Below are 26,730 nucleotides of genomic sequence, written 5' to 3' on the forward strand. Positions count from 1 at the left end.
TCAAAATCCTTTTAATCACAGTTTTTTTTCTTCATAGACACTTGCTATATTGCTAATCACAGTCAAAACAGTTTAATTATATTATAATTAAGTAAACAGTTAAACAAATTCAAATAAAAACTGCCATGTGGTAATCTTCTTCTCTGTTTCTTCTCTCTCTCTCTCTCTTCCTTTAAGAACGCGTTGCAGACTTTGATCAGACTTCGCGTTCCCGCCGCCCATCTCTCTCTCTCTTTCTCTCTCACACGTTTCTTTTTGTCTCTCCCTGATTCATCGCCGTAGCTGTGTGACCCGAACAACATTGCCATTTCTCAAAAACCCTCTCTTTCTTTCTATTCCCATATCACAAGATTTCCTCAAAGACTCTGTTTTTTTCTTTCTTTCTTCAATGGCGTTATCGAAAAATAGTAACAGCAGCAACAAGAAGAAAGTTTCGTACATCTCAGTCCCTTCTCAGATCATAAACTCTTTATCTTCTTCCTCTTTACAATCCCTTCTTGTTTCTCCCAAGAAATCATCAAGAAGCACCAACAGATTCAGCTTCTCTTACAGAAACCCTAGAATCTGGTTCTTTACTCTCTTCCTCTTCTCACTCTTTGGTATGTTGAAACTCGGATTCAACGTTGACCCAATCTCTCTCCCTTTCTCACGTTACCCTTGTTCCACTAATCAACCATTAAGCTTCGACGGTGAACAACGAGCTGAATCTCATCTGGGTTTGGTTCAAGAATCGAATTCGTCTTCTGGGTATTCGAATTCGAGTGCGGTTATCCAGCTGGACGGTGGAAAGAACGAGACTTCGTTGGCGGAAGGCGATTTCTGGAAACAACCTGATGGGTTAGGGTTTAAGCCCTGTTTGGGATTTACTAGTCAGTACAGAAAAGATAGCAATTCGATTCTGAAGAACAGATGGAAGTATCTTCTTGTTGTTGTCTCTGGTGGGATGAATCAGCAAAGGAATCAAATTGTTGATGCTGTTGTGATCGCTAGGATCCTTGGAGCTTCTCTAGTTGTTCCTGTTTTGCAGGTTAATGTCATTTGGGGAGACGAAAGGTATAAAACTAAAACTCATTATTTCTTAAATAACAAGTTTTGAAAATGTGACGTTGTTGATCTAATTTGTTTCTTTGTTTGTTTTGTTGCAATTTAGTGAATTTGCGGATATATTCGACTTGGAGCATTTCAAGAATGTTTTAGCTGATGATGTCCATATAGTTTCGTCTTTACCTTCTACGCATGTAATGACGAGACCTGTCGAAGAGAAGAGAACTCCACTTCACGCTTCTCCTCAATGGATCCGTGCTCATTATCTCAAGCGGGTAAGATTTCTTACAACTGTTAATTGGTTTGTTTTGATTGGTTTTTGACTTCTATGTTAAGCTAATAGTGTAATTTCCTCTGTTTCTACAGATTAACAGAGAAAGAGTTCTACTTCTCCGCGGCCTCGATTCAAGACTCTCCAAGGACCTCCCTTCTGATCTTCAGAAACTACGATGCAAAGTAGCTTTCCAAGCGCTGAGATTTTCTCCGAGGATTCTTGAACTCGGTAACAAACTAGCTTCAAGAATGCGTAACCAAGGACAGTATCTATCACTTCATCTAAGAATGGAGAAAGATGTATGGGTTAGAACTGGTTGTCTCCCTGGTTTAACTCCCGAGTACGATGAAATAGTCAACAGCGAAAGAGAACGTCATCCAGAGCTTCTTACCGGTAGATCAAACATGACTTATCACCAGAGAAAACTCGCTGGTCTATGCCCTTTAACTGCCCTAGAAGTCACAAGGTATGATACCAACTAAAATCCACAGTTGCTTATGGTTGGACAATTCAGTTTTTTTAGTGAGAAGTATTAACATTGTTGGTGTGATTCCACAGGCTGCTTAAAGCATTAGAAGCACCAAAGGATGCGAGAATCTATTGGGCAGGAGGAGAACCTCTAGGAGGGAAAGAGGTTTTGGAGCCATTAACCAAAGAATTTCCTCAGTTCTACAACAAGCATGATCTTGCTTTACCCGGGGAGCTAGAACCATTTGCCAAGAAAGCTTCGGTTATGGCTGCGATCGACTACATTGTCTGCGAGAACAGTGATGTTTTCATACCGTCTCATGGAGGAAACATGGGACACGCGTTACAAGGGCAACGAGCTTATGCTGGTCACAAGAAATACATCACTCCTAATAAGAGACAGATGCTTCCTTATTTCATGAATTCGTCGCTTCCTGAATCGGATTTTAACAGGATTGTGAAAGATCTTCATCGAGAATCTTTAGGACAGCCGGAGTTGAGAATGAGCAAAGCTGGTAAAGATGTTACAAAACATCCTGTTCCAGAGTGTATGTGCTCAGATAGACAACAACAACAACAAAGGTAATCCGATGCTTAAGCCCTGCAGGGGATTGGACATTGTCACATTGTTGGTGGCTCGGAAGATTCAGATGAACCGATTTTTCCCGATCACCGGAGCTTTAGGGAGGAAGCTGATTCATGGTGGTGGTTCGTGCGATATTCTTTTAGTTCATCATTTTTTCAAATCTTTTGGAGTAAATATATATATGTTCGTTTTCTTTCAACTGAGGTTAATTACTTCTTTTTACATGTTTTTACGGTATACGTGGGAAGTAGAATAGTGAAGATATAAGATATGATTCTTTGATTCGATTTATTACAGAGTTGTATACGGTTCTAGTTGTTCTTGTTCTATAAATAAAGCAGCAGTTCAATCATATCCTCCAACTCTGTTATCTTTTTATTTTGTTTAATTCAGCTAACCATATAGGTTTAAATCTTCACAAAACTACAAGTACTTGAGCTGAATCATGAATCGTCCAGCTACAAACATATTGAATGAGGTCAAAAGAGGACACAATAGCATAAGCGGCCTATATAAAAAATTAAAAACGTCGCTTAATTTTTTTTGGGTAGAAAAACGTCGCTTAATGGGCTTAACTGTTTTTTTTTTTTGACAACGAATGGGCTTTACTGTTTTGTCATGTGTTTGGTATGATGTTTTAAATGATGTCGTTTTAATTAGGGCTTCTTCTTTTGTTGCACAGCGACGTCGTTTGTTTTCGCTACGCACCACGCACATAGATTGAAGTCAAAAGTAAAACAGTCTTGTTCGGGTTTTGAGAGACAGAGGGGTTTAAGCTTCTAGTTCTGGGTTGTTCGTGTTTCATCAATCTTCGCATCTCAGAAGGCTTGGGTTTGGCTTTTGCGCCCTGTTGAGAACCAGCGTTTCCAGGTCCGATTTCGTTATCTGTTTTTCTTCTTTTTTAAACTCAAATTACGAACCTTTAATCGTTTTCTGGTTTTGTGCTTCCAAAATTTACAGTTCCTTGAACTCAGTCCATAGACTAATCTTCTTTATCTAAGTTTTGGTAAATTAGTCTGAAATTTTGTTAGCTGTGAATTGAAATAGATGCCTCGAAGACCATCAGGAAGACGATTGGCAAATTATCAGCCTATAGCATTTTCACCGTTTATGCGGTTACTTGCTTTTGCTTCAACGGGTAGGCGTGATTTGCCTCATCCTAATGACTGTCAATGTTCTGAAGAGATCTCTTTTGGTGAGTAAACCGTTGTAATTGAGATTTTTCTATTCACAAACCATTGTAATTTGTAGTGATGTGTCATTCAAATTTTGTAGTTGAAAAGGAAAAGCTCCCTAAGTTATCTAGAAAAGAGAAGGACCAACAACTTTTGGACTCTTCTGATGAAGAAGACTCTCAGGTAAGGGGTTTAATTTGCTCTTCTGTTTATTTTGGTATATGAAAAAGCTATCTAATTTATCAATGTTTGATCTTTGAAGGAGGATGTTCAAGCAGATTTTGAGTTCTTTGATCCTAAACCTACAGACTTTCATGGGGTTAAGACTCTATTACAGAACTATCTCGATGACAAGGAGTGGGATTTGAGCAGTTTTGTTGATTTGATATTGGAACAGACAACAGTAGGAACTGTTGTGAAAGTTGCAGATGATGAGGACGAGTCAGTATTTGCTGTTGTCTCTGCTCTTAACTTGGCAAGATATAAGGTAAGCCACAAAAAAAAACTCTGCCCTCTGTATTACATGGAGCTTGTTAATTTGGTTTTTAGGCTTGTTGAAGTAATTCTCTGATCCTGAACTGTTTTTGTTGGCATTTTGTTCAGGAGAATAAGTGCTTTAGAGAGTTGAAAGAATTCCTTCGTAAAGTTTGCTCGGAAAAGAATATAACGAACAACCTAGACATGCTCTTAGAGAAAAAAGCACAAGATGTTGGGTTATTGGTTTCTCAAAGAGTAATGAATCTTCCCCCACAACTTCTTCCTCCTCTTTATGATGGGTTGTTCGAGGAAGTCTCTTGGGCCACTGAAGATGAGGTTTCCATCTTTTTTATATTAACTCTTAGGTAACTCCGTATGAGCAATACAACATTTAAAAGCTTTTTCTGTATATATAGCCTACGGGAGAGCTTCGAAATTCATTCCGCTTCAAGTCATATCTTCTAGTCACCAAGATTTACAAGGTAAGTTTAAGACTTAAGTTTGTCAGGCTATCTTGTTTTATTAGTTGATATGATATGTATTCTCGGTTATATAGCTGAAGAATCCTCAGCAGAGAAAACCTCGCCATGGTGAAGAAGACATTGAAGAAACAATATTTCTCAAGCCTGAAGATGAACTTTTCCTCGAGGTAACTTATTCTGACATAATTTGCCCGACTTGTTTTGTGTAAAGGAATAATTATCTGAACATTTGTTGCAAATATTGGATTTGCAGCTTAGCTCTTGGTCCTTCACATACCCCATGCGCTCACAGCTCGTAACTTCTCAAGAAGTAAGTTGTATCTCTCTGGCTTATTATACACATAGTTTTGATTTTAATTGTTTATGTCTTGTGATTTATGGTTTTACTTGCGATTCTGACAGATGAAGAATTATCAGCTGATGGGTTTAGTGATGGCCGTGGAAGCAAATAAGATTAGTAAATTCAGACAGATGTTGAAATCTCTCATTGATTAATAGTGATGAACATCTTCTTCTTCTTCTTTTTAAAGATTCAGTTGTATCGATTCCCGCCAGTTTTGATTCGGTTAACATGTACTGTGTGTATTTCCTGCAAAACTGCGAGGCTTTGTTTTGTGGGAAGGAAACCAAACTATATCTCAAAAAGTATTATTTCAGATACTTCATCTTTGTTGAAAAAGTCTATTACTCGAGATGTTCATTATATACTTTTTTCTCTTCAACTACAAATGGAAAAAAAACACATCAAGAGATTAATATACATATAACCCGATACACCAAAATTGAAGCTGAGCTGTGCTTCAAAGAACTGGATTAATATATCATCGTTGATGTAGCTATGTGAATTTTCTAATGATAATAATTTATTTTATTAAACCCAGAAGTCAACTCTATAGTCGAATCTCTCTCTTGGAGTTCTTATAAATGGGCTTGAGCCCAGCAAGACACTCAATTATGGTCTTGATTTATTTATTTATACAGAGTTCTTATAAATGGGCTTGCGCCCAGCAAGACACTCAATTATGGTCTTGATTTATTTATTTATACAAGTACCCCTGAATTCTCTGATAATATTTGAATGACCCAAAGACAAAATATATTTTTCATTTCCTGTAAAAAGTGAAAGAGCCACCGTGACTCGATTATCTGAAGCCAAATCAATCTAGTTGTTGGTCATATGATGAAGAAGTGTCTCTCGTCGGTCTCCTTCCACGCGTAGAAGAATCTGACGACTGAACGTGTTAGTTTCGTAAGATGTGGCGAAGATCTGCTGTGTCTCGTTTCTCGTCGAGGATCTCTGTTTCTTCTTCTTCGTTACCAAACCCTAGACTGATTCCTTGGTCTCGCGAATTGTGTGTCGTTAATAGCTTCACCGAGCCTCCGATTCCTTCAGAGTCAACTGCTAAGCTAGGGATCACTGGGGTTAAATCCGATGCGAATCGAGTTTTTGCCGCCGGTACTGTCGCCGCCACAGCTACCACCGGTGAGGTTTCGTCTAGAGTTGCGGCTATGGCTGGTTTAGGAAATCACTACGCTCGTTGTTATTGGGAGCTTTCTAAAGCTCGACTTAGGTATGTGTGTTTACTTTTTCGTTTCTCATGGAAATTGGAAATCTTCTTAGGGTTGGAATCAAAATCCTTATTTTGATTGATGTTTGTAGTATGCTCGTGGTTGCGACTTCTGGCACTGGGTATATTCTGGGTACGGGAAATGCTGCAATTAGCTTCCCGGGGCTTTGTTACACATGTGCTGGAACTATGCTGATTGCTGCATCTGCTAATTCCTTGAATCAGGTTTCATCTCTCTCTCTCCTTTCTTCTTCTTATCTTCTAAAGAACCGAAATTACGATTTTTAATTGTAGTGTTTTTAATAGTGTATGATCTATTTGATGCTTGCGAAAAAGCGATTATTACATTTCTAATTTGAGAATTTTATCTTGAACCCCTGTTGTGTTCATGTAGTTGATTTTTTTTTTTTTTGGGGGTTATCCTTTTTTTAGATTTTTGAGATAAGCAATGATGCTAAGATGAAGAGAACAATGCTAAGGCCATTGCCTTCAGGACGTATTAGTGTTCCACACGCTGTTGCATGGGCCACTATTGCTGGTGCCTCTGGTGCTTGTTTGTTGGCTAGCAAGGTGAATCTTTGTTTCTATATGATTTCTAATGTTTTATGGTTCGGTGATAGAGAGGTTATGAATCTAATCTTTTACTTGCACGACAAGGTTATTGCAGACTAATATGTTGGCTGCTGGACTTGCATCTGCCAATCTTGTCCTCTATGCATTTGTTTATACTCCGTTGAAGCAACTTCACCCTATCAATACATGGGTTGGTGCTGTTGTTGGTGCCATCCCACCCTTGCTTGGGTAAATTATATCTCCTTTCCTCTTTTAGCCATTTAGTTCACCTCTGCCTTTTCCTCAGTTTAAGTGCTTATGACAACGTCTTAGCAAATTTGGCATAGCCGTTTCTGTTTTGTGAGGCTTGCATACTGGTTTTTCCCATAAAATGGAATCATGGTTCGCCAAAATTGTGCTTATCTATTTTTTTTTTTGTGTTTTCAGGTGGGCTGCAGCTTCTGGTCAGATTTCATTCAATTCGATGATTCTTCCAGCTGCTCTTTACTTTTGGCAGATACCTCATTTCATGGCCCTTGCACATCTCTGCCGCAATGATTATGCAGCTGGAGGGTAAGAAAATATGATTTCGCATGAGATTTGTGTGTCTCCTCCCACTGAAAGTTTTCAATTCCGTTGAATGAGTATACTGTCCTTATAGTGCTAGATGATAGAAATATTAAAGAGAGGATCAGCCTAAAAAGTATAAAGTGTCACAGCAATAGACTTTGTGGTGGCTAGATAATGCGTTCTTTCCGCCAGAAACTAACAGTCACGAACATTGCAACCAGACTGATTTTTGTAATTTATTACCTTGTTATCAGTTACAAGATGCTGTCGCTCTTTGATCCATCAGGGAAGAGAATAGCAGCAGTGGCTCTTAGGAACTGCTTCTACATGGTCCCTCTTGGTTTCATCGCCTATGACTGTGAGTCTTGTGAATTGATCTTTTTGTAGTTTATGGACTGCAGTGCTGTGTCTGATTTTTGCTGTTCCTTCCACTTTTTGTGACAGGGGGATTAACCTCAAGTTGGTTTTGCCTCGAATCAACACTGCTCACACTAGCAATTGCTGTAACAGCGTTTTCATTCTACCGGGATAGAACCATGCAAAAAGCAAGGAAGATGTTCCATGCCAGTCTTCTCTTCCTCCCTGTTTTCATGTCTGGTCTTCTTCTACACCGTGTCTCTAATGAAAATCAGCAACAACTCATCGAAGAAAAAACCGGTTTATCAGATTCCACATCAAATGAAGTAAAAACTCTTAGGCGAAAGAAACGTGTGGCTCAACCTCCTGTGGCGTATGCCTCTGCTGCACCATTTCCTTTCCTCCCGGCTCCTTCCTTCTATTCTCCATAATAAGCCATTGAGCAAGCTCTCGAATTTTTGGGGACAGAAGTGAAAAAACATTCTGATATTTGTTTTTTGAGTGAATAAGGAAGTGGAGAATGCATACAAATTTCTGTTTCTTTTAGCTCCACGTGATTGTAATTTTTTCAAGTTATGTTTCCTATGAAACGAAACGATATACATACTTTCACTGGTTCAACGAGATTCTTGCCATCAAATTGATGGATTTTGAAACTTTTATGCGTGGGTTTGGGTCTAATATAAACAAGTCTAAACGAATTTGGTTAGCTTTTGGTTTTGACAATTATCAGACAACCGATGTTGGTAGGTAGAGTTAACGAGTATTAAACCGGGTTGGTTAAAGGTCTCGACGGCTGCGAAAATCAGCCATCAGGATTCAGGACATTGAGCTGCCGCGAAGATGGCGATGAGGTTGAAATCAATGGCGACTTTGCCGAAACTGATTCAAAGTATGAGAAAAGAAGTTCCGAAGCATTCCAATCCTGTCTTGCCATCTCTACGACGAGCTTTCTCTCTCTACGATCAGATCAATCTCATCGATAATGTTCCCGAAGACCAGCTTCGCTTCCAAGAGTAATCATTTCAAATCCGCATGTTTATTGAATCATTACATTTCCTAAAACCAACTCTTGTTGTTCATCCTCGATTTTGGATTTTCCTGACCATATCTGGGTTTTGGATTGAATAGTCATGATTGTTCATTGGATTCTCTTACTTAATTTGCAGATTTAATGAAACGAGCTTCACGGTGAATGGCGTCAAATACGAAGGAAGCTTACTCTGTGTTGGGAATTTGTTAATGTCATGGAGCCCTCGTAAATTCTCCGAAATCACCACTGATAGGTAACTTTCCCCACTTCTCTAATTAGGTAAATGTTCTTGAGCTATGCCAGATACTTAACTTGAGTGTTATCATCAGTCATTGTTTCTCAATCCTAGATTCTATAACCAATGTTCTGTCACAACCTCTTATCGATAGCCTACTTAGTTTGACTGTGTTGGAGTGAAAGTTCTGTTATTTTAACAAAAGATTGGTTCAAGGTTATAATGTTCCTTGCCATCAGAGGATTTTCAAAGCTTTATGGGTTTTTTATGTGCTTGATCGAACTTTTGGTTTATGTTCGATTAGCTTTCGTTGCTGTCACTACTCTAGTGCTCTTTCTATGAAGTTTATGAATAAATGTTGTCCATGAAGTTCGAGTGGCTTAACGTTTGTGCATTTCTATTTCCATGGATGCAGCTTGTCTATCTTCCAGACAGTTCGACCGATTCCAGGTATTAATAGATTTAACAACGACATGTCTCTATCTTGAAAACAAATTTGTTTCATTACTTGCGAAATCTAGTTGTTTAACTATGACTAATGAATATGAAAAAACCGCTCTGCCATTGAGTTACCAACTATTGCATATTTGCATCAGTCTCAATACAATGTCTAAACTAAATCATCAACGGTTTTCTGACTGTGTGTTAACCTTCTAGAGCTCTTAATTATTGGTTGTGGAAGAGACATTCACCCTGTAACTCCCGAGGTCCGTCAGTTTGTGAAGTCCATTGGCATGAAGCTAGAAACAGTTGATTCTGTAAGTTTCTTTTTCTCTAGTCCCAAGCTTAGCTCATAGCTTCTTATGCACTGATATCGATTACTTTAATCCAGAGAAATGCTGCATCAACTTACAATATTCTAAATGAAGAAGGAAGAGTCGTTGCTGCGGCATTGCTTCCGTTTGGAGTTACATCATAAACAAAACTAACAACTCTGAAGCTCCATCTTTTTAAACTGTAAATGATTGCGTTCAGACTTTCCTTGGAAACTCTCTTGAAAATAAACTGAATTTCATCAGATGTATCTCTTGCGTATGAGCTTTATAGACGAACGTTGTAACATCGGCGATTTTTTCTCGCATTTTCACATCTTTCCAAAGATATTTCAAAGAATTTCTCCTCTGGTTATAGCAATGAATGAGATTTCAAGACTCTGAGCGCTTTGGTTACAGAATAATATCGTTACCGTTAGTTATTTATTTATTTATTTTTATTTTTGTTATGTAACAGAAATTGTTACGGTTAGTTAAAAAGCTTCGAGTAAACTTCTCGTAAATGTGAATTCGTCAACTTCGTATCTCGCGGGCTAAGTAGTAAGCAGTAGAAGAAGAAAAGACTGCTTTTACTGTGTTACAACGACGACCTTTTCTCAAAACCCTAAACTCTCTCTCTCTCTCTCTCCGGATCCCAATTCTCGAACATGGCGTCGTCTCTTGTTCAACCATCGCCTACTTTGCCGGCGCAACACCTCCGCCGTTCTTCCCTGATTCGTCCTCCTTCTTCTTCGGTTCGATTTCCTCTCGTAAGTCTCCTCTATTTCTCTCACTCTCCGACTCTATCTGGAATCAGTATCTTTTTACAGTCTTTACTTGTATCTGATGTTTCGTGTTCTCGATTGTTTAATGTTGATTGTGGAATAACAGAAGTGTAACGCGGCGGATCCGTACAAGTTCGATGGCGGAAACTCCTCCGGTTTTCATCTGCTTACAGGCGACACCGTTCCCGCAAGTTTCTCGAGGACAAGTTTGGAAGACTCGATTTACAAAAACACCACACGCCTCCGCATCTTTTCGGGCACTGCTAATCCTGCCTTAGCTCAGGTTCTTTCTTAATTTGTAGCTCCGATTTTAAATGCAAGAATTACTAGTTTGGAACGATTAGGAAGGAACTGATTTTGACTTGGGATAGTTGTTTAAGTGCGGGAATTAGTAGCTTTTGACTGGAGATTTGTTCAATTGCTTCCTAAGCAATTAGGAAGAAACTGGTTTCGATTTTGTCTTTGTTTGTTCATTGGATGTTATACTATGATACAGGAGATTTCTTGCTATTTGGGTCTGGAGCTTGGGAAAATCAAGATTAAACGTTTTGCTGATGGTGAAATCTATGTTCAGCTGCAAGAAAGTGTAAGGGGATGCGATGTGTTCCTTGTACAGCCTACATGCCCACCTGCTAATGAAAACCTTATGGAATTGCTTGTTATGATTGATGCTTGTCGGAGAGCATCTGCCAAAACTATCACGGCTGTGATTCCTTACTTTGGTTATGCTCGAGCTGATAGAAAGGCAAGTCCTTCTTGAAAATCTAAAGAATCTGTCTTGGAATCAATCTTCTTTTGTTACATCTTCGTTTACACGCATACCCTTTTGTTTCTAGAAGTAATCAATTGTCAGTTTAAGTCAGATCTATAGGTATATTAAGTCTTCGCAATTAATCAAATTGGTAGTTTCTCTTCATGAAGCTGATTTGTGTTTGTCAATTGTCTCATTCTTGTGCCTCCATTTAGTTTCTCGTTTATGGATAACAAACTTTTCACGTAACTCTTTCATTCTACAAAATTTTGCAGACTCAAGGTCGTGAATCTATTGCAGCCAAGCTTGTGGCAAATTTGATAACACAGTCTGGTGCAGACCGTGTCCTTGCTTGTGATCTTCACTCAGGACAGTCTATGGGCTATTTTGACATTCCAGTCGATCATGTTTATGGCCAGGTAAAGGTTCCTATCTTAAATAGTTCCTCAAAGCATTGAGTTCTTCTTGTGACAATGGATTTTCTTATGTCTGCTTCTTTTTGTAATTTAAAATTTATGAACAGCCTGTGATACTTGATTACCTAGCAAGTAAGGGTATATCCTCTGATGATTTGGTGGTAGTTTCACCTGATGTTGGTGGCGTCGCAAGGGCTCGTGCTTTCGCCAAAAAGTTATCTGATGCACCTTTAGCAATAGTTGATAAAAGGCGTCATGGGCACAATGTTGCAGAGGTAAAAAACCCACTTGCAAATACAATTTAACCAAGACTGGATTTGACATTTAACACTAAAGAATCATGTAGGTGATGAACTTAATTGGGGATGTTAAAGGGAAAGTAGCTATAATGGTGGATGACATGATTGACACGGCAGGTGAGTTTTAAGTCTGTATTTTCTGTATATAAATCTGTAAACACTCTCCGTTATGCTTAGATACTTATCGTTAAACATATTAGGAACCATAAGCAAAGGTGCGGCTCTGTTACACCAAGAAGGAGCAAGGGAAGTATATGCTTGTACCACTCATGCTGTTTTTAGGTAAGTCATGAAATATCGTCCAAGTGCTGGAAGTATAGATAGAGAAAGAATCTTATATATCCATTTGTTGTCTATATTCGGAAACAGCCCTCCTGCAATCAGCAGACTATCTAGCGGACTGTTTCAAGAGGTGATCATAACCAACACGATTCCGTTGTCCGAGCAGAACTATTTTCCTCAGCTTACAGTACTCTCAGTAGCAAACCTTTTGGGGGAGACCATATGGCGTGTTCATGATGATTGCTCCGTGAGTATAGAAATTCAATACTTCAAAAGCAGTTTTTGTTTTAAGAGTAGAGATTGGATCTAACTTAATTTATTTTGGATTTCACAGGGAGCCATTGAACCATTTTCGACGTTGGGGATTGATTGAGTGATGCAACATCGGTAAAGAACCGACTTATAGACTCTTGGTAGCATGAATTTTCTGATAATGTACAAATTCTTTTGTGCTGTAAATGTTAGACGTGAGTTAATTTGGTTTGTTAAGAACAGAATACTTTTGTAGAGAAGAGATTAATGGAACCAGCTTTCCGAACTTTTTTGGGAAGACATGTTTCTGTAATGATTTTGAATCCAATCATGTAATAATTAATCTTGAAACGTTAATTAATCTAGAAAAATAATTAATCTTGAAACATATTTAATATATTCAGAGCATCTCCGTAGTTACAAATTATCTAGTTACAAATTATCATCATAAAAGTTAGACATCTTTGTGAAATGGAGGTCAAATTATTAAAGAGAGTTCAATAACATCCAATAAACCAAAGTAAACTTAACCAACCGAACCGAAATCACTAGTCTCGAAACAAAATAAAAACCTCAGTCTCGTCTCACTAGTCACTACATCAAGTTATTATAACAAATCAAATTTTGTTTTTTCTACCCTTAGACCTAAAAAGTTAGTCGGTAGAGCGTCTTAGGAAATGAAGTCCAAAGACAGTAATACATTGTTAAGTAGAAACAAATAGAGATATATAATTAAGGTCATGCGATGGCAGCCAAAATACCAACCAAAGGAGCAACCGTGACAGTATCAGGCTCATCGTGCTGATAATCAGACCGTTCATCTCCATAAGCATCGTTCTCGTCCGGTCCACCTACAATTGCTCCAACTAAAACATTAGGATTTGGTTTAGGATTGTTGTACCAAGCTTCATAACCTCCATTGCATGTTACCGGTTTAGGATCATTCTTGATTGACACTATAGAGGATCCTCTATGGTGTGGTCTCTTAGGATAATTGGTCCCGTATCCAACCATGTAGCTCATGTTCTTGGGGTTTGACCCAAGTACGTAGTCAACCTGTTACATAGACCATGTAAAATATTCATTTAACTTTAGTTGCTTAAAGTCATAAACCATGTAATCATCACTTAAAATTCTAATATTTATGTATCAATCATCACATAATATTTATGAAGATATTTGCCTCTCTAGTTGGCTGTGGCCTGTGGCCATTACTTACATCTACAAGGTGGTCTCTCCTCGTTTTTTTTTTGTATATCTTGTTAAAATTTAATTCTCGAGAATTCTCAAAATCTTGATGTAATTTTCGGAAAAAAAAGTAAAATTAAATTCCTGCCTAACCTGGGCACGAGCGAGGCTAAGAAGATCAGAAGCTTGAAGGATGCCACCATCAGGGCATCGGACCGATGTTTGTGCAGCCTCAAGGTATTTAGCATAGGTAACTAAGACGAAAGAAGCGGTGGCTGTGTATTGAAGGTTATCCCACGGCAAGAACCAGAGCAAACCTCCAGGAGTTTTCTTAACGTTGTTGGAACCCTTTTGAGCGCAATTGCAGATAAATTGCTCTGCCATACTTTTGTACTCAGTCATCTTCCCTTCGTTCTTCACTTTCCCTTCAAATACAAGCTAACATTTTGCAAAACAAAAAAAATTTGTGTGAAGTGTCGCGTAAGTAACGGCATGGTCTATTTTAGGAAATTCTCGTAACCTACCTTGGCTACCAAGACTTGTGCTCCCAAGAACTTATTGTCCCACGCAAAAACGAAACTCACACCTCCGCTACTAGAAGCTTGTGTTAAATAATCAAGATAGGCCTGGTCTCCAGTGGCCCTGTGAAGCCAAGCCGCAGCCCACAACAACTCGTCTTCATAACCGCTGCTCGGGTAAAAGCCACCCGCGTTAGGAATAGAGGAGTGATAGACCCCACGGTAATCCTTACCGAATCTAAACAGATCTTTTGCATGATCAGTGAGAGTTTTGGCATAGACTGGATCAGAAGATGCGAAGGCCAAAGAAGCTGCAGCCATCGCTGCTGCTGTCTCGCCGGCCAGATCAGAACCTGGATGCTGAGCATCAATGCGGTATGAAGGACGTGGAGTGGTCATATCTTCGGGTCTCATCCAACACGCGTGGTCCAAGTTAGCATCGCCCACTTGCCCGTACAGGACATTAGGCTCAGGATGGGCTTTAATGAGATAGTCGGTAGCCCACTTGAGAGCCGCGAGGGCGTTTTCGTGCTCCTCATGGGCCTTAAGCTGCGATTCCATCTCTACACAGCTCCAAGCTAGCATGGTCGTCGTGAACGCCAAAGGAAATCCAAACTTCACATTATCTCCCGCATCGTAATACCCTCCGCTGAGATCAATCTGTGTTTATAAACTTCAAGTAATAAAATACACATTACAAAATAAATAAAAAGGAGTAAATAGGATTGGAATTTAAATTACATGAGCATCAAAACCGTCTCTAAGTGCAGAATCCCCTCTCCAAGTAACTCTTTGGTTCGATGGTAATTTCCCAGAGCGTTGAGCTTCGAAATACAAAAGACTCTTTGTGAGTGCTTCCCCATAATTTGAATTAGCAGAAACTGCTCCAAGAGAAATCGATAATAATAACGACAACACAACGCAAATGCCTTCGATTGTGACGAAGCGTTGTGATGATACACAAAACATGGTTGTAATTGTTTTTTTTTTTTTCGGCTAACAAAAGATTGAACGTACAGTGTATGTGTTATATACTAACTATATATTCGTATCTACATATCCATATACATAATTGATACGTGATCCATTTTTAACTATATAAGGGGATGTATTCATGTATATAATTAATGAGCGGTATCAGAAAAAATCGTGATCCTCTTTTTTGCAACTAACATATATAGAGGATGCATGTATCTATCTTATAATCAATGACAGTACCAGAAAATACTGTGAATCCGTGAACGGAAATCATTCTTTTTCTTTTCTTTTGTGATCCTAAATATTTAATTGGATTTACTCTTGACGATCACTCAATCTCCATGAACTAGGAAATATATTTGACAATATCAATGAGTTTTTTAATTCTCTGATTTTTGATTCTTTGTTTTATGGCAAATAAACTGATTAATGAGAATATATGCACATAGTTCGGATGAAAAATGTTGGGACTGTGACAGTTACATTTCATTATCAGAATCAATAAGAAAGTTACACACATTGCATAGTGAACGTAGTTTGATGAGACAATTTTGGAGTTTTCATTTCATAAAATTGAGACCTCAAACCAATGATGTTTATATGATAGAACATTTCTTTTCTAGTTTTCTTCCACCACAAGTTGTGCCGGATTCCTTGGCAGTTAACTGTAGTCCTAAATTCTTCTGTCAATGATTGCTTCTTAAGGAGGTTTTGTAATGAAGTTTTAGTAGTTGGCCAAGAAAACAAAATCTACTTCTTTGTTTTGTTTTATTTGTTAATTTGCTATAAAATCCATCATTATCTGATAGACAGACTAAACCCACTATTTTATAGACTTAGAAGAAGCACCTGTTGGACCACTTCTTGGAAGCAAATAGCAACTTTATTGGGTGGTGTGGTGGGTTAGATATAGTGGGTATGGAAAATTCCGTAAAGTGGTGAAGAAAAAAAACACATCTTATAAGTGTACATTAATTAGATTACAAAATATTTGTAAAACACTTTACTAATACTTAAAACTGTCCCATTCGGTGATCATGAGGTATTCTTTTTTTTTTTTTTTTCTGTCTTCGTCATGAGGTATTCTAACTCCACAACATAACTTTTCGTGTTCACAGAGTTTCTTTTGTCATTTTGGTGAGAAACTACAGAGTAAAAAAATAATACAAGTGCAATGAAATGAATGAATTTTTTTTAATTAATTTCTAAAACATTGATAATAAACTCGTGTTAAAAGTCTTAAATTTAATTAATCAAATATTGTTGATGACGCGTCAGGGAAGGTTCCTTTCGTAAACATGTCGATTACGCCGGGAGGAACAATAAGCGCGAGGAGAGGGTTTCCCGGCGGCGCCGGAGGAATCTGAGCTCTGCACAGAGGACACGTGGACTTCTTCTCCAGCCACGGATCGATACAATCAGCGTGGAAACAATGGTTGCACGCCGTTATCCTCCTCATCTTCTCTCCCTCCGCCGCGTCTTCGAGACAAATCGTACAGTAACGCGACGAGTCTCTTTCCTCCTCCGTCGTGGTTCTTCTTCTCCATCTCCGGCGATGGACCGTGAACGTACGGTAACGACGCCAAGAACGGCTCGCAAGGAAGCAAGCGAGTCTAAAGAAGAGACGGATAGAGAAGACGACGACGGAGGCGATAATGACGGATTCGGCTATGAACTCTGAGAATCTTATTAGAGCTTCAGTAAACATATTCTCGAGAAAAATTTAAAAGTTTTCTCGAGAAAAAGAAGAAGTGTTTGGAGATAATATGGCACAAATAACGAAGCTCTCTCTTATATAAGGATTTATCTTGATGAGATCAACGGTCTGTTTTTAATCTCGTGGAGTATTAGTTAAATAAAAGAAGTAAAGAACGGTGATGATTTTATATTGGTATTATATAGTACTTTGTAGCTTCGAAGCACCTCACTTTTGATCTAATATTGAATTTGACTTCGCCACAAAGTCAAGTATTGGTCAGTCATTCGAATTCTGGAGGCTAAATGGCTAATATGATACTTAGTGGACTTATTAAACAATGCTAATATATAGAGTTAATGTTTGAAAGCTTGGGGTTAGTCAAATTTACATTAGTTATGTATTACTTTGTGAAGCTCGTTTGTTTTATAAATTACAATTAAGAGAGTTGGTGTAACCATCCCTCCCCTAAGAACGAAAACATCTAATATTCTAATTACAAACGTATTCAATTTTTCTGCTTCTACATTCAGACAAAGTAAACACAACCACAGTCTATACAAAACAAATAACATGTTTTCCATTTACTTGACGTTGAGTTGTATATTTATGAGTATAGGACAAAGACTAGCAGCACTAGCAGAGCCTAATGAAGATATAAACCAGTAACGGCCCCCGGCCCCAAGTCTCTTCAATTTCTGGGTCCAGCCAATAACTATAGTTTCAAACCTTTATGCAGAATAAGTAAGTGGTGATAACAAACACAAGTAGATAAGAATATTGGATGATCTGTAACCTGTAATTTCACAAAACTATAACATCAACTAACACAGATTATAACAAAGAAGCCAAAGGTTTTAGAAATAGAGAAACAATCTTCTTATCTTGCACTAAAGACAGGTGGTGCATCAGCTTTAGGCTGAGCTCTGCGTGTGTATTTCAGAAGCAAACTTTCCATAGAAAGTCTAGGAACATGAAGATCCCTGCAAATCACATAAACAACACAAGTCAGTTTGTAAAATAATAAACTGAAACTCACCTTCTAGTGAAATCTTTTATATCAGTAAAATTGTTCAGTTACCTTAAGTAAGGCTCTAAGTCTTTCCATTCCCATTTTGATCTATGTTTAAAGAGTATCGCAAACCGTTCTTCTGGAGTTGACGGGAGAGAGCGTACGCTGAATGTATAAACCCGTGTCTCGATCCCAATTGTCTCTGTTAAAACCTCTCCTTCAAGCATCTCAAATCTTCCTTCCATCCCATCTGGAATCTTCTTCTTCCACTCTTCCATGAAACTCTCCAACTTCATCTTTTCTTCCCTCAGAATCTGTCTAGCAAAATGCAAACACACAAGCCTCGGTTCCAACTTCCACCTCTCAGTTCCATTAACTCTAGAGCCAAACACGCGCAAGCAGTGACTCGCTAGCTTGCTAGGAAACTCATCAGCCACTAGCGAATTCACAACTTCATCTTCATCGAGATCATCAAAGGACCAATCTTTCAATACACAGTTATGAAGCAACATTCTCAAAATCATGTCTAGGTAATTCTCATCTATAACCCTCCAGTAACCATCAATCTCAACAGCAGAGAGACTCTGCAAACCAATACTCAACTCCTCATCACTGGCTTGAACCGTGTTAACCAAATCGCTCCAGGAATACAACTCTGAACCCCTGTTCCCATTATTATGGTCTAAGCCATCATCATCAACATCCATCATGGCGTCTACTTCAGCAGCACCAAAAGGATTAGCCAATAAAAGTTGCTTGAGTTTGTCAAGCCTAGGAGATACCTCAACAAGTTCCATATTACCAGCAGCAATTTTGAGAACCGAAACAAGCTGATGGTTATTAGACGATGGAGGAATCAGGAACATTGAATTAGAATTACCAACAAATTTGATAGCAAAAGTCTTAGATTTGGTGCAAAGAACAGCATCTTCATCAGGAAGCCCTCTCAGTGTGACCCTTCAAAGATAAAACCAAATCGAGAAATAACATAAACACGAAGAATCATAACAAAACGAAGAAAGCTTCAATCAAATATAAAAATCGTACCTTTGATGGAAGATATCTTGGACGAGTTTGTCATCGGCTTCAAGAAGGAGTAGATCATCGTGAGGCCCAAAAGAAGGGTGGTACGAAATAGGAAGCGAAGATCCAGCTTTGAGGTTTATCACTGCCTCGGCTCCTCCAACTATACCACTTTCTTCCATTACTAGTTAAATTTACAGATATCAAATGTCTGTAGAGTAAGCGACGATGAAGCAGAGTAGTAATCACAAATATCAAATCAATCAAAAAGATGTAGGGGATGCCCAGATTTTTGGAGCTTTTTCTATTTCGCAAGGGGATCTAGAGTTTCGCGCCTTGTTTCAGCCATTTTAGGCGCGTAGGTTTTGTGATTATCGTCCGCTTCTCAGGGCTCCAGGCCCAAACATAAGGCAATGGATAAAAAAATAAAGCCCATCAATAATTCTTTCGTTTGCATTTATTTATTGGTTGGGCGTATGGTGTAAATTTTTCTTTTCTTTTTTTGTTGCTAAGAATGTTAATAATAATGCGACTTTTGTTGATTTTAATAATAAATGTTAATAAGAATGTTAATTTTTCTTTTTTTCGTTGCGAAGGCACATGCGACTTTTGTAATTAACGTTTTTCTGCACTATAGCTTAAGTTTTTTTTTATGGTTTCGTTTCGGGTCAAGTCAATGTTTTGTTAACTATGCACTTAAGATTTAAGGGTTTATCGTTCAAGTTAGGTTTAATCCTTTATGGTTGCATATCGTTTAGAATATTATTTGTTTATCGTTTAGGGTCAGGGTTTATTTATGGTTCCGGTAGTCTATGAAAGAGTGGATCTCAGATATCTCTTTCTAAACTCTTTCTATAATGACTACTCTTGTCTAAATTTAGGGTTTAGAGTTTAAAAATCTATTAAGGATAAGGTTTATTAATTAGATTTTAGGTTTATCGTTTTGGGTTTATTTGAATATTATGGTTTTCAAAGTTTAGGGGTTCATTTAGGGTTCTCTAAAATGATACAGTTTATTAACAGTTAAAATTTTTTAATATTTAATATTTAAATTAAAAAATTTATTTGTACGGTTACATAATCGTTTTATATACTGGTTGATAAACGGTCCGGCTACGGATAGAAATATGGTTAATGTTAGCTTTTGGTCATACCTATTGTTAGGATTATTTTGGGCGTTTAGAGCTTATGGTTAAATTTGGATTAGGGTTAAATTAGAGTCTGGGCTAATAATATGTGATTGCTTTTGTTATGTTTTGTGTTTGCGTTGCGTGTTGCGTTTGCATTTGCCCTCTCACCCCTATAGATTCATCTAGCACAACCCTATGCATACATCTAACACCATAGCACTATCTAAGTATCGAACACAACAATCCTATAAATAAATCTAACACACAACCTATATAATATCTAACATTTAGACTACACACACACTTCCCTAAAGGCCTAAACATACATCTAACACACAACCCTATAATATCTAACATTTAGACTACACACACACTTCCCTAAACATACATCTAACATACAACCCCAAACATACAATTAACACATACAGTATACACACCAAAACCCTATACATAATTAATTATGATCCATACATGCACGTCTATCATTCATAGATTTTTATCTATGGCACCAAGCTTTTTTCCTTTCAAGGCCCTCGGATCAGATCCACTATATATATAATCCATTCTCTTCTTTTTCTTCCAATCTGAGACAAATAACCCAAAAACAAACTTAACTGGTTATTCTTTTTCAATCAAAACTAACAAAGTAACAACATAGTACATCATCATATATACATCATCATCATCAATCAAACTGACAAAGTAACAATATATATTTCAGGCAGAAGAAACAGAGGATCTATGTTATATTTTAATCAACACAGAGTATCTAAATGGGTTATTCTTTTTCAACAATAAAAACCAACACAGTCGTTCTACTATCATAGCATCTTTGTTTTGAGTAGAGAAGAAACAGAGGACATAAAATATTATATATCTTTATCAAAAAAAATACTATTTCCCAAACACATGCATAGAAGAATACATTTGTGAAGACTGTAAACAACAACATTTTTCAAGACCTCATACGATCCATCCCTATATTAGTAATAGAGAAGTACAAAAAGTAATTCCGGGTCGGGTCAATTTCAAAAAATTACCCGAAATTTGTAATTGGATCTTTTAAAGTTGGATAGATTAATGGGTTTGGATACATACACCGGATACTTTCCAAATCTAATTTTAGGATTGTATTATTTCCATAACTAATTATATGATTTACTAATATTTCTCTAACTAATTTAATACAATCTATTTAAAAAATATTATTCTTCTTTCACTTTTATTTGATATTATTTTTAATTTATGATATTATACTATATAATATAAATATTTAATAAAAATTTAACTTTTTTTGCATATGTTGCAATTTGAATTTTTCAAAACGGACATATAATACTTAACTACACTCGGTTAAATATTTTGGACAATGGTTTAAAATCAATATAAGTATGACCAATATTAAAAATCATTGTTACATGAGCATATTTAAAATTTCAAATAGTTTCAAAATATTATAAATAAAAGGTTCAAATATATAAAACTTTTAGAATTTAAAATATTGAAATATTTTTTTGAAGACATAAATGTAATTTTGGAGACATAATTTTATTGATAAAATATATTATATATCAAACTATGTAAATTTTAGATAATTCACGGGTAGTTTGCTAAAATCACAATAATAATGATAAAAAAAGTTACGAATAATGTTTTTTACGAAATGAATTCTGTAACGGGTTGGACTTTCAAAAAATATATTGTAAATATGTAATTTTTACGTATATTCCTACTTTTACTATAAAAATGGTCAAAATAAATAATTTATCGATAAATATTATTTCGTGCTGTTAAATTTTCACTGTTTTTTTAATTGTATCAAAACTCAGTATATGATTATTTACTCGCTTTTTCCTTTATTATTTTATTTAAACTCATCATACAAATATCTGATTTACTATAATCGACTGTACTCTAACAACATTAAAATGTAACATATTCTAATCCGTTAAAAGTTATATATATGTATTTATTTCCCCTGCGATGTAGCGCGGGTCCGAACCTAGTATATATATATGTTTCCATACTAATTGAAATAAGTCAGCTAATAATCTATACTCTTAAGAGAGAAAATAAAATGATCGGACGCAGAATCTTACCTTTGACGATGATGATGCTTCTCTGCTTGTTTCTTTCTGAGCAAGTGAGAAAACTCTTAAGAAGTTATGAGATGAGCTTCAAATGGACGTGGTGAACCAGATTATGAAACTTATATACAAAAAAAAAAACAAATTTTAGACATTTGTAAAAAAAAAAGGACAACAGAAATGAAAAGAACATTTGAACTTTGAACGAAGATGAGAAAGAAGAAGGTTAAGTATATTTATAGAGGTAATTTATCCACATTTTTTTAACTTAAAAAAAAAAAATCATATTCATAACGGTAATAAACACTACTGTAGATTGTTTCTAAACGTTCATATTTTTACTTTCGGCATCCAACGTTCGACTGTCAAATATTTACTGACAGAGTGAGAGATTAGTTATATACTTATATTGAAACAAAAACATAATTATAAACAATCCGAATTTAAAAATAGCCGGAAATATGAAACAAGGATTGTAACTTTTATTTTATTTTTGGTGGAAGGATTATAACTTATTAAACCAACCACAAGTATATACTAAATAATTTATTGTCTGTTTATATAGATTATCTAAACCAATAAGACCATTAATCACACGAAACTGTCACAGGGCAGAGACTTGGTTTATAGATTATATATATATATATATATATCTTCGTCATCGAACCCAAACCGATGCATCAATCTCATCTCTAGCCTTCTTGTATAGCTCGAGCGTCTTTGCACGCTGCACTCTCCTTTCCATCAATGCCGGGTTCTCGTCTAGCAATTGTCCCAACCGTTTCCCCTGCTTAAAATGAACCATGTCCAAATCCATATAAACCAAACCAAACCAAACTTTGCAATTTAACTGACGTAATTAAGAGACAAACCTGATTCTGACTGATCTGTGCGTAGAAGTGATTAAGCAAAGAGAGTTTCGCCTCTCTGACTTGGCAATGAACAACAGCCTTGGGAATGGTTTTTACAAGAGTCTCTGCAACCATCTTGATGTACGCAGCTACATTTGAAGCTATCTTTCTGAAATGTCCTTCACCGTATTGGTCTACTGCTCTTGTGGTCGGTGAAGAAATAGTCTCGGTTTGGCTTTCTACATGAAGCTTACGAAAGAACTCCACAGTTAGATATGAAGACTCCATGTCGACTAATCTAAGAACTGACTCCATGCTTTCTTCACGAAACTTGTCTAAAGATGAGTTTGCTGCAGCCACTAGCTCAATTTGTAGTGAGGGGAACCTTTTTAGCTCCTGCACTTACTTGCACAACAAGAATCAATAACCATTTCTCCTTTTACTATCTTGAAAAACAATCAATTTCTCACCTCAGTTTCTGCGATTGCTTTCCTTACAAGCTCTTTTAATGTAAGGTGAACCTGTTGTACAATCACAATTCGTTACGGTCTTCTTATATATATACAAAAAAAAAATGAAGTGGAAAAAGAACCTACGGCATTCACAGAAGATTCAGCTGGACCTCTAAAATAATTTAGGGATCCTTCAATGAGACGACGATAACCCAATTCTGGTGCAATCAAGTGAGGTTGGTAGCCATCAGATTCTGAAACTATTCTCTGAACACTTGGCAATGAAAGATGATGATCAATCGGAAGTTGTTTAATGGCTCCTGGAAGGTTGTAGTTAAAGATTCCATAGATCCTTGCACCTCCAGGGCGCCTAAGATTTGTCATCAATCAAGGTTTAGCAAGAGTTTATCCACCATTACAAGAAAACTTTGGTTCAACAATACTTGTTTTTATTACCCGCCATCCAAATGCTCTTTGAATATCTTTTCGAATGCTCTACACATTCCCAAGATAGTGTATAGTTGAGCCTGAGACCAACAAATTTTAGCCTACCACAGAAAAATATACAATACATATAGTTAAATGAAATTGTATATGTACTCACTCCAGTATCAATTGCGACAGGCCTGCCCAATTGGTCTAACTCTCTTTCGAGTTCCTCGATGTTTTTGTTTATTAAGGATACGATACTCGGAATACGGGACCTTATAATAGATTCTAAGAGCTGGAAAATGAAATACACCACATAACTAAACAGAAGGACAAAAGAGAAAAGAAACTCATTGAGACAAAGATTCAGTAAAACCTTAGAGAGGAGCTTTGCAAGAAATTCTGAACCCATTTTGTTGGCTAAGTGACCATAGTCAGGGCTGGTTTCGAAGTATTCTCGCTCTTTCTTTCTTGCAACCATCATATCAACATTCTTATTAATATCTGCTTGTGAACGGTTCACTATCCCAACCCAAGGATATTGCAGCCTGTATGATCTTCCTTCGATAACCTTATTGAGACAAAGATTCAGTACTAGTAACTATACATGTAGCACTCAAGATTGCCATCATAGCTTCTTAACTTACTAATTCCGAACAACAGAAACAAGGAAATAAGAAAGACCAAGACTTGGGAGACACTTACAGCTAATGCATTAGTTCCCTTGTCCATTAAGTCTAACTTTGTCAGAACTCCAAACGTTCTATCACCTAAGAGAGTGCAAAAGTCAGAAAACAGAAACATCATTCCAAGAGAGAAAGGGAGAGAATGATTCTTTTCCCCAATTCACAGTTCATTTGCTGAAACAGAACAAAAGATAAACCTGTTGGATCCACTTCTTTCGCGAGCTTGATGGCATCAGACGTAGCTATGTCTTGATTGGCAGGAGATATCGCTAGTATAAGACAGTTGGGCTGTGAAAAAAACATTAATATACGATCAAACTACAAAACTGAGTAGAACATGTTAATATCACAGCATCACCAAGCCAAGAAAGCAACTACTCACCTTTGTGACGTATGAGCGAACCATTGGTTCAATATCCTGAACAATAGTTTCTGGCTGTCCTTCTGAAAACAAACTGACAATATATGTAACAAGTATTACACAAAAGAAGAGATACAAAGGAAGTAGAGCCAAGCAACACATACCAACAGCAACTTTAGTCAAACCAGGTAGATCAATGAGAGTAAGATTCACAACTGGTTAAAGAAACAAAAACCTAATGTTAGTTGGGTAAACAAAAAGCACACAGAAACGATAAAGAAACTGACCATTGGGAGAGAAGATACTAAGGTGAATAGGAACTGGAGAAATCTGTTTGTTCTTCCCATTCCCAGTGATTCTATCAGTCTCATCCTCAATCTCCTTTCTAACCAAAGCTGTGACACGAAATACATTTTCAATAACATGAATATAATAGGATTCACTATTATAAGCCACAAGAGAAAGAAGACACATTCATGTTATACAATAAGTACATACCAAAATTCGTGAATTTCTTATTGGGAAGGTGGAGAAACTCTGCATATTCCTCTGTTCCGTTACCAGTCTTACGAAGTTGTAATACCAAAGGCCGTCTCGTGACAATACCTACACCAATCCAAATCAGTTACAGATGATAAATAAAAATTCGAAAGTTTTGGTTTTTGATCACGAACCGGATCCTCTGGGAAGAAAATCTCTCCCGACGATGCTCTCTAGAACCGAAGATTTGCCAGAACTCTGCACGCATGAAGAAGAAAAACCTTGAAAGCAAGCGTAAGAGAAAGAACTTATAGGCAAGAGTGATCTGATCGAGACGAAACCTGACCACCAACGACGGCGACGGAAGGAAGAGCTGCCCAGAGAGAAGAGAGAGCGTTGTTACCGCCGTCATGATCGCCGAGTGCAGTGCATGCTCTCTGTATCTCATTAACCAACACGATCAAACTCTCCATTGGTCGCCGTGCTTCGTTAGAGATATTAACAAATAATCCAGAGACGATGATGAAGAGTGCGCAAGGACTTTGAGATGAACGCAGATGGACCGGAGAGAAGCAAGGAGAGAGACAGGACACGAGAAAACAGAGAGCGGGCGTTTCCAATATGATAAACCAAATCCAGTCCAATTAATTATTATTATCCATTAATTATCATAAATAAACATTGACAATTAACTGGAAAATCAATTTTTTTTTTTGATCAAAGACTGAAAATCATTTGATATAATTATATATAGATTTTTTACCATTTACGCCATAAACCCTACTTTTTGTTTTTTTGGTCGGTAATTCTACTTTTTGTTATAATTCAGATCTCAACATTTCAGTAGAGTTATAGTTTTTTTTTTCTGAGATTCAAAGTACTAATTACCTTAATGGCTCATTATTTTATATCTTGAAGAAATATTAAATCTTTTCATATTATATTAAGTATGTATTATGATATCCTTCCTAGGATTCAATATCTCTTTGCAACAACAAACAAAGATTTTTGATGTTTAAAAAGGGAAAAAGAAAGAGTTAGAAGTTAAAATGGAAGCCCAATAATAGAAAAGGTAAAAAGGCTTTAAAATCGAGAGTATAGGCCCGCTAAGTTGAGAAAGGGTAAGGGGAGGAGGCCACGTGGCTAACCCAAGAAGAAACGGACGAACAAGCGTGTGGGATAGAGAGAAAACGACGACGTTTCATATCACCTAACACTTGTCGGCTTCCACCATCCACGAGCTCCCATCTTTTTCATGCCGTCACATGCTTCGTTTTCCCTTTTAAAACCAAAGAAAAAAATATATATATACACATTTGATATGAAATTGATATATTTGTTTTTCTTGTTCGTCCTCCCAATATCTCCCACTACGAATTATTTCATGATTGCCATTTTAAATGATTAATCAGAGTAAGTGGATTACTTTCCATATATATTTGAATTGGATTCAGACCATATCTTTGAATTCTCTCGATCGT

The 26,730-nt window shown here is 37.0% G+C and overlaps 9 protein-coding genes across 11 annotated transcripts; 5 read left to right on the forward strand and 4 right to left on the reverse strand.

The window, feature by feature from the left end:
- Positions 1 to 149: 149 nt before the first annotated feature.
- Positions 150 to 2,724, forward strand: LOC17888607 (O-fucosyltransferase 20). Its single transcript, XM_006293856.2, has 4 exons — positions 150 to 1,053; positions 1,151 to 1,319; positions 1,411 to 1,784; positions 1,877 to 2,724. Exons 1-4 carry the CDS (start codon positions 389 to 391, stop codon positions 2,370 to 2,372), a joined length of 1,704 nt encoding a protein of 567 aa, XP_006293918.1. The 5' UTR covers positions 150 to 388; the 3' UTR covers positions 2,373 to 2,724.
- Positions 2,725 to 3,097: 373 nt separating this feature from the next.
- On the forward strand, positions 3,098 to 5,185 carry LOC17888602 (protein BCCIP homolog). 2 transcript variants are annotated; one of them, XM_023784434.1, is made up of 9 exons: positions 3,098 to 3,242; positions 3,420 to 3,567; positions 3,648 to 3,730; positions 3,810 to 4,034; positions 4,151 to 4,360; positions 4,441 to 4,506; positions 4,599 to 4,673; positions 4,760 to 4,816; positions 4,909 to 5,185. In XM_023784434.1, exons 2-9 carry the CDS (start codon positions 3,420 to 3,422, stop codon positions 4,999 to 5,001), a joined length of 957 nt encoding a protein of 318 aa, XP_023640202.1. In that variant the 5' UTR covers positions 3,098 to 3,242; the 3' UTR covers positions 5,002 to 5,185. The 2 variants fall into 2 exon arrangements, with proteins under 2 accessions (XP_023640202.1, XP_006294601.1); XM_006294539.2 differs by having other exon boundaries at positions 3,100 to 3,242; positions 4,581 to 4,673.
- A 438-nt stretch (positions 5,186 to 5,623) lies between these two features.
- On the forward strand, positions 5,624 to 8,211 carry LOC17890296 (protoheme IX farnesyltransferase, mitochondrial). The gene is made up of 7 exons (XM_006295849.2): positions 5,624 to 6,077; positions 6,167 to 6,299; positions 6,507 to 6,644; positions 6,742 to 6,875; positions 7,074 to 7,199; positions 7,451 to 7,554; positions 7,641 to 8,211. Exons 1-7 carry the CDS (start codon positions 5,761 to 5,763, stop codon positions 7,982 to 7,984), a joined length of 1,296 nt encoding a protein of 431 aa, XP_006295911.1. The 5' UTR covers positions 5,624 to 5,760; the 3' UTR covers positions 7,985 to 8,211.
- Positions 8,212 to 8,291: 80 nt separating this feature from the next.
- On the forward strand, positions 8,292 to 9,970 carry LOC17888623. The gene is made up of 5 exons (XM_023783689.1): positions 8,292 to 8,569; positions 8,723 to 8,839; positions 9,237 to 9,271; positions 9,479 to 9,579; positions 9,654 to 9,970. The coding sequence occupies exons 1-5, from the start codon at positions 8,397 to 8,399 to the stop codon at positions 9,738 to 9,740; spliced, it is 513 nt and encodes a 170-aa protein (XP_023639457.1). The 5' UTR covers positions 8,292 to 8,396; the 3' UTR covers positions 9,741 to 9,970.
- Positions 9,971 to 10,160: 190 nt separating this feature from the next.
- Positions 10,161 to 12,681, forward strand: LOC17888947 (ribose-phosphate pyrophosphokinase 5, chloroplastic). Its single transcript, XM_006293419.2, has 9 exons — positions 10,161 to 10,343; positions 10,465 to 10,641; positions 10,855 to 11,103; positions 11,385 to 11,528; positions 11,633 to 11,800; positions 11,872 to 11,941; positions 12,025 to 12,106; positions 12,194 to 12,353; positions 12,441 to 12,681. The coding sequence occupies exons 1-9, from the start codon at positions 10,242 to 10,244 to the stop codon at positions 12,477 to 12,479; spliced, it is 1,191 nt and encodes a 396-aa protein (XP_006293481.1). The 5' UTR covers positions 10,161 to 10,241; the 3' UTR covers positions 12,480 to 12,681.
- A 185-nt stretch (positions 12,682 to 12,866) lies between these two features.
- Positions 12,867 to 15,033, reverse strand: LOC17888391 (endoglucanase 15). Its single transcript, XM_006294026.2, has 4 exons — positions 14,806 to 15,033; positions 14,071 to 14,724; positions 13,700 to 13,984; positions 12,867 to 13,414 (listed from the first exon to the last, which is right to left on the reverse strand). Exons 1-4 carry the CDS (start codon positions 15,031 to 15,033, stop codon positions 13,097 to 13,099), a joined length of 1,485 nt encoding a protein of 494 aa, XP_006294088.1. The 3' UTR covers positions 12,867 to 13,096.
- Positions 15,034 to 16,189: 1,156 nt separating this feature from the next.
- LOC17888492 (RING-H2 finger protein ATL64) lies at positions 16,190 to 16,805 on the reverse strand. The gene has a single exon (XM_006296098.2). The coding sequence runs from the start codon at positions 16,748 to 16,750 to the stop codon at positions 16,292 to 16,294; it is 459 nt and encodes a 152-aa protein (XP_006296160.1). The 5' UTR covers positions 16,751 to 16,805; the 3' UTR covers positions 16,190 to 16,291.
- A 438-nt stretch (positions 16,806 to 17,243) lies between these two features.
- On the reverse strand, positions 17,244 to 19,044 carry LOC17888714 (sister chromatid cohesion protein DCC1). Its single transcript, XM_006294342.2, has 3 exons — positions 18,798 to 19,044; positions 17,820 to 18,707; positions 17,244 to 17,721 (listed from the first exon to the last, which is right to left on the reverse strand). Exons 1-3 carry the CDS (start codon positions 18,953 to 18,955, stop codon positions 17,619 to 17,621), a joined length of 1,149 nt encoding a protein of 382 aa, XP_006294404.1. The 5' UTR covers positions 18,956 to 19,044; the 3' UTR covers positions 17,244 to 17,618.
- Positions 19,045 to 22,450: 3,406 nt separating this feature from the next.
- On the reverse strand, positions 22,451 to 25,868 carry LOC17888747 (dynamin-related protein 1D). 2 transcript variants are annotated; one of them, XM_023784221.1, is made up of 15 exons: positions 25,591 to 25,868; positions 25,444 to 25,507; positions 25,268 to 25,375; positions 25,075 to 25,164; positions 24,934 to 24,984; positions 24,791 to 24,852; positions 24,606 to 24,696; positions 24,428 to 24,492; positions 24,099 to 24,293; positions 23,898 to 24,017; positions 23,750 to 23,820; positions 23,438 to 23,663; positions 23,312 to 23,362; positions 22,863 to 23,237; positions 22,451 to 22,777 (listed from the first exon to the last, which is right to left on the reverse strand). In XM_023784221.1, the coding sequence occupies exons 1-15, from the start codon at positions 25,720 to 25,722 to the stop codon at positions 22,649 to 22,651; spliced, it is 1,830 nt and encodes a 609-aa protein (XP_023639989.1). In that variant the 5' UTR covers positions 25,723 to 25,868; the 3' UTR covers positions 22,451 to 22,648. The 2 variants fall into 2 exon arrangements, with proteins under 2 accessions (XP_023639989.1, XP_006296120.1); XM_006296058.2 differs by having other exon boundaries at positions 25,057 to 25,164.
- Positions 25,869 to 26,730: the final 862 nt, after the last annotated feature.

This window comes from Capsella rubella, unplaced genomic scaffold, assembly GCF_000375325.1.
Source record: "Capsella rubella cultivar Monte Gargano unplaced genomic scaffold, Caprub1_0 scaffold_4, whole genome shotgun sequence".
NCBI lineage: Eukaryota > Viridiplantae > Streptophyta > Magnoliopsida > Brassicales > Brassicaceae > Capsella > Capsella rubella.

What these genes read in the sequence shown, in the direction of transcription:
- LOC17888623 (XM_023783689.1), top strand. Translation starts at nt 8,397, where the DNA reads ATGGCGATGAGGTTGAAATCAATGGCGACTTTGCCGAAACTGATTCAA. An exon ending in GACCAGCTTCGCTTCCAAGA is followed by an intron (nt 8,570 to 8,722) that starts GTAATCATTTCA and finishes CTTAATTTGCAG; the next exon opens with ATTTAATGAAACGAGCTTCA. An exon ending in GACAGTTCGACCGATTCCAG is followed by an intron (nt 9,272 to 9,478) that starts GTATTAATAGAT and finishes TTAACCTTCTAG; the next exon opens with AGCTCTTAATTATTGGTTGT.
- LOC17888602 (XM_006294539.2), top strand. Translation starts at nt 3,420, where the DNA reads ATGCCTCGAAGACCATCAGGAAGACGATTGGCAAATTATCAGCCTATA. An exon ending in TTCTGAAGAGATCTCTTTTG is followed by an intron (nt 3,568 to 3,647) that starts GTGAGTAAACCG and finishes CAAATTTTGTAG; the next exon opens with TTGAAAAGGAAAAGCTCCCT. An exon ending in TAGTCACCAAGATTTACAAG is followed by an intron (nt 4,507 to 4,580) that starts GTAAGTTTAAGA and finishes TCGGTTATATAG; the next exon opens with CTGAAGAATCCTCAGCAGAG.
- LOC17888947 (XM_006293419.2), top strand. Translation starts at nt 10,242, where the DNA reads ATGGCGTCGTCTCTTGTTCAACCATCGCCTACTTTGCCGGCGCAACAC. An exon ending in ACCACTCATGCTGTTTTTAG is followed by an intron (nt 12,107 to 12,193) that starts GTAAGTCATGAA and finishes ATTCGGAAACAG; the next exon opens with CCCTCCTGCAATCAGCAGAC. An exon ending in GTGTTCATGATGATTGCTCC is followed by an intron (nt 12,354 to 12,440) that starts GTGAGTATAGAA and finishes TGGATTTCACAG; the next exon opens with GGAGCCATTGAACCATTTTC.
- LOC17888747 (XM_006296058.2), bottom strand. Translation starts at nt 25,722, where the DNA reads ATGGAGAGTTTGATCGTGTTGGTTAATGAGATACAGAGAGCATGCACT. An exon ending in CTGAATCTTCTGTGAATGCC is followed by an intron (nt 23,363 to 23,437) that starts GTAGGTTCTTTT and finishes ATTGTACAACAG; the next exon opens with GTTCACCTTACATTAAAAGA. An exon ending in AAGCAATCGCAGAAACTGAG is followed by an intron (nt 23,238 to 23,311) that starts GTGAGAAATTGA and finishes AAGTAAGTGCAG; the next exon opens with GAGCTAAAAAGGTTCCCCTC.
- LOC17888607 (XM_006293856.2), top strand. Translation starts at nt 389, where the DNA reads ATGGCGTTATCGAAAAATAGTAACAGCAGCAACAAGAAGAAAGTTTCG. An exon ending in GTCATTTGGGGAGACGAAAG is followed by an intron (nt 1,054 to 1,150) that starts GTATAAAACTAA and finishes GTTGCAATTTAG; the next exon opens with TGAATTTGCGGATATATTCG. An exon ending in GTGCTCATTATCTCAAGCGG is followed by an intron (nt 1,320 to 1,410) that starts GTAAGATTTCTT and finishes CTGTTTCTACAG; the next exon opens with ATTAACAGAGAAAGAGTTCT.
- LOC17888391 (XM_006294026.2), bottom strand. Translation starts at nt 15,033, where the DNA reads ATGTTTTGTGTATCATCACAACGCTTCGTCACAATCGAAGGCATTTGC. An exon ending in GAGACGGTTTTGATGCTCAT is followed by an intron (nt 14,725 to 14,805) that starts GTAATTTAAATT and finishes TTATAAACACAG; the next exon opens with ATTGATCTCAGCGGAGGGTA. An exon ending in TTAGCCTCGCTCGTGCCCAG is followed by an intron (nt 13,415 to 13,699) that starts GTTAGGCAGGAA and finishes TCTATGTAACAG; the next exon opens with GTTGACTACGTACTTGGGTC.
- LOC17890296 (XM_006295849.2), top strand. Translation starts at nt 5,761, where the DNA reads ATGTGGCGAAGATCTGCTGTGTCTCGTTTCTCGTCGAGGATCTCTGTT. An exon ending in CTTGTTTGTTGGCTAGCAAG is followed by an intron (nt 6,645 to 6,741) that starts GTGAATCTTTGT and finishes AGGTTATTGCAG; the next exon opens with ACTAATATGTTGGCTGCTGG. An exon ending in TGGTTTCATCGCCTATGACT is followed by an intron (nt 7,555 to 7,640) that starts GTGAGTCTTGTG and finishes TTTTTGTGACAG; the next exon opens with GGGGATTAACCTCAAGTTGG.
- LOC17888714 (XM_006294342.2), bottom strand. Translation starts at nt 18,955, where the DNA reads ATGGAAGAAAGTGGTATAGTTGGAGGAGCCGAGGCAGTGATAAACCTC. An exon ending in CAAGATATCTTCCATCAAAG is followed by an intron (nt 18,708 to 18,797) that starts GTACGATTTTTA and finishes TTATCTTTGAAG; the next exon opens with GGTCACACTGAGAGGGCTTC. An exon ending in GACTTAGAGCCTTACTTAAG is followed by an intron (nt 17,722 to 17,819) that starts GTAACTGAACAA and finishes TGTGATTTGCAG; the next exon opens with GGATCTTCATGTTCCTAGAC.
- LOC17888492 (XM_006296098.2), bottom strand. Translation starts at nt 16,750, where the DNA reads ATGTTTACTGAAGCTCTAATAAGATTCTCAGAGTTCATAGCCGAATCC.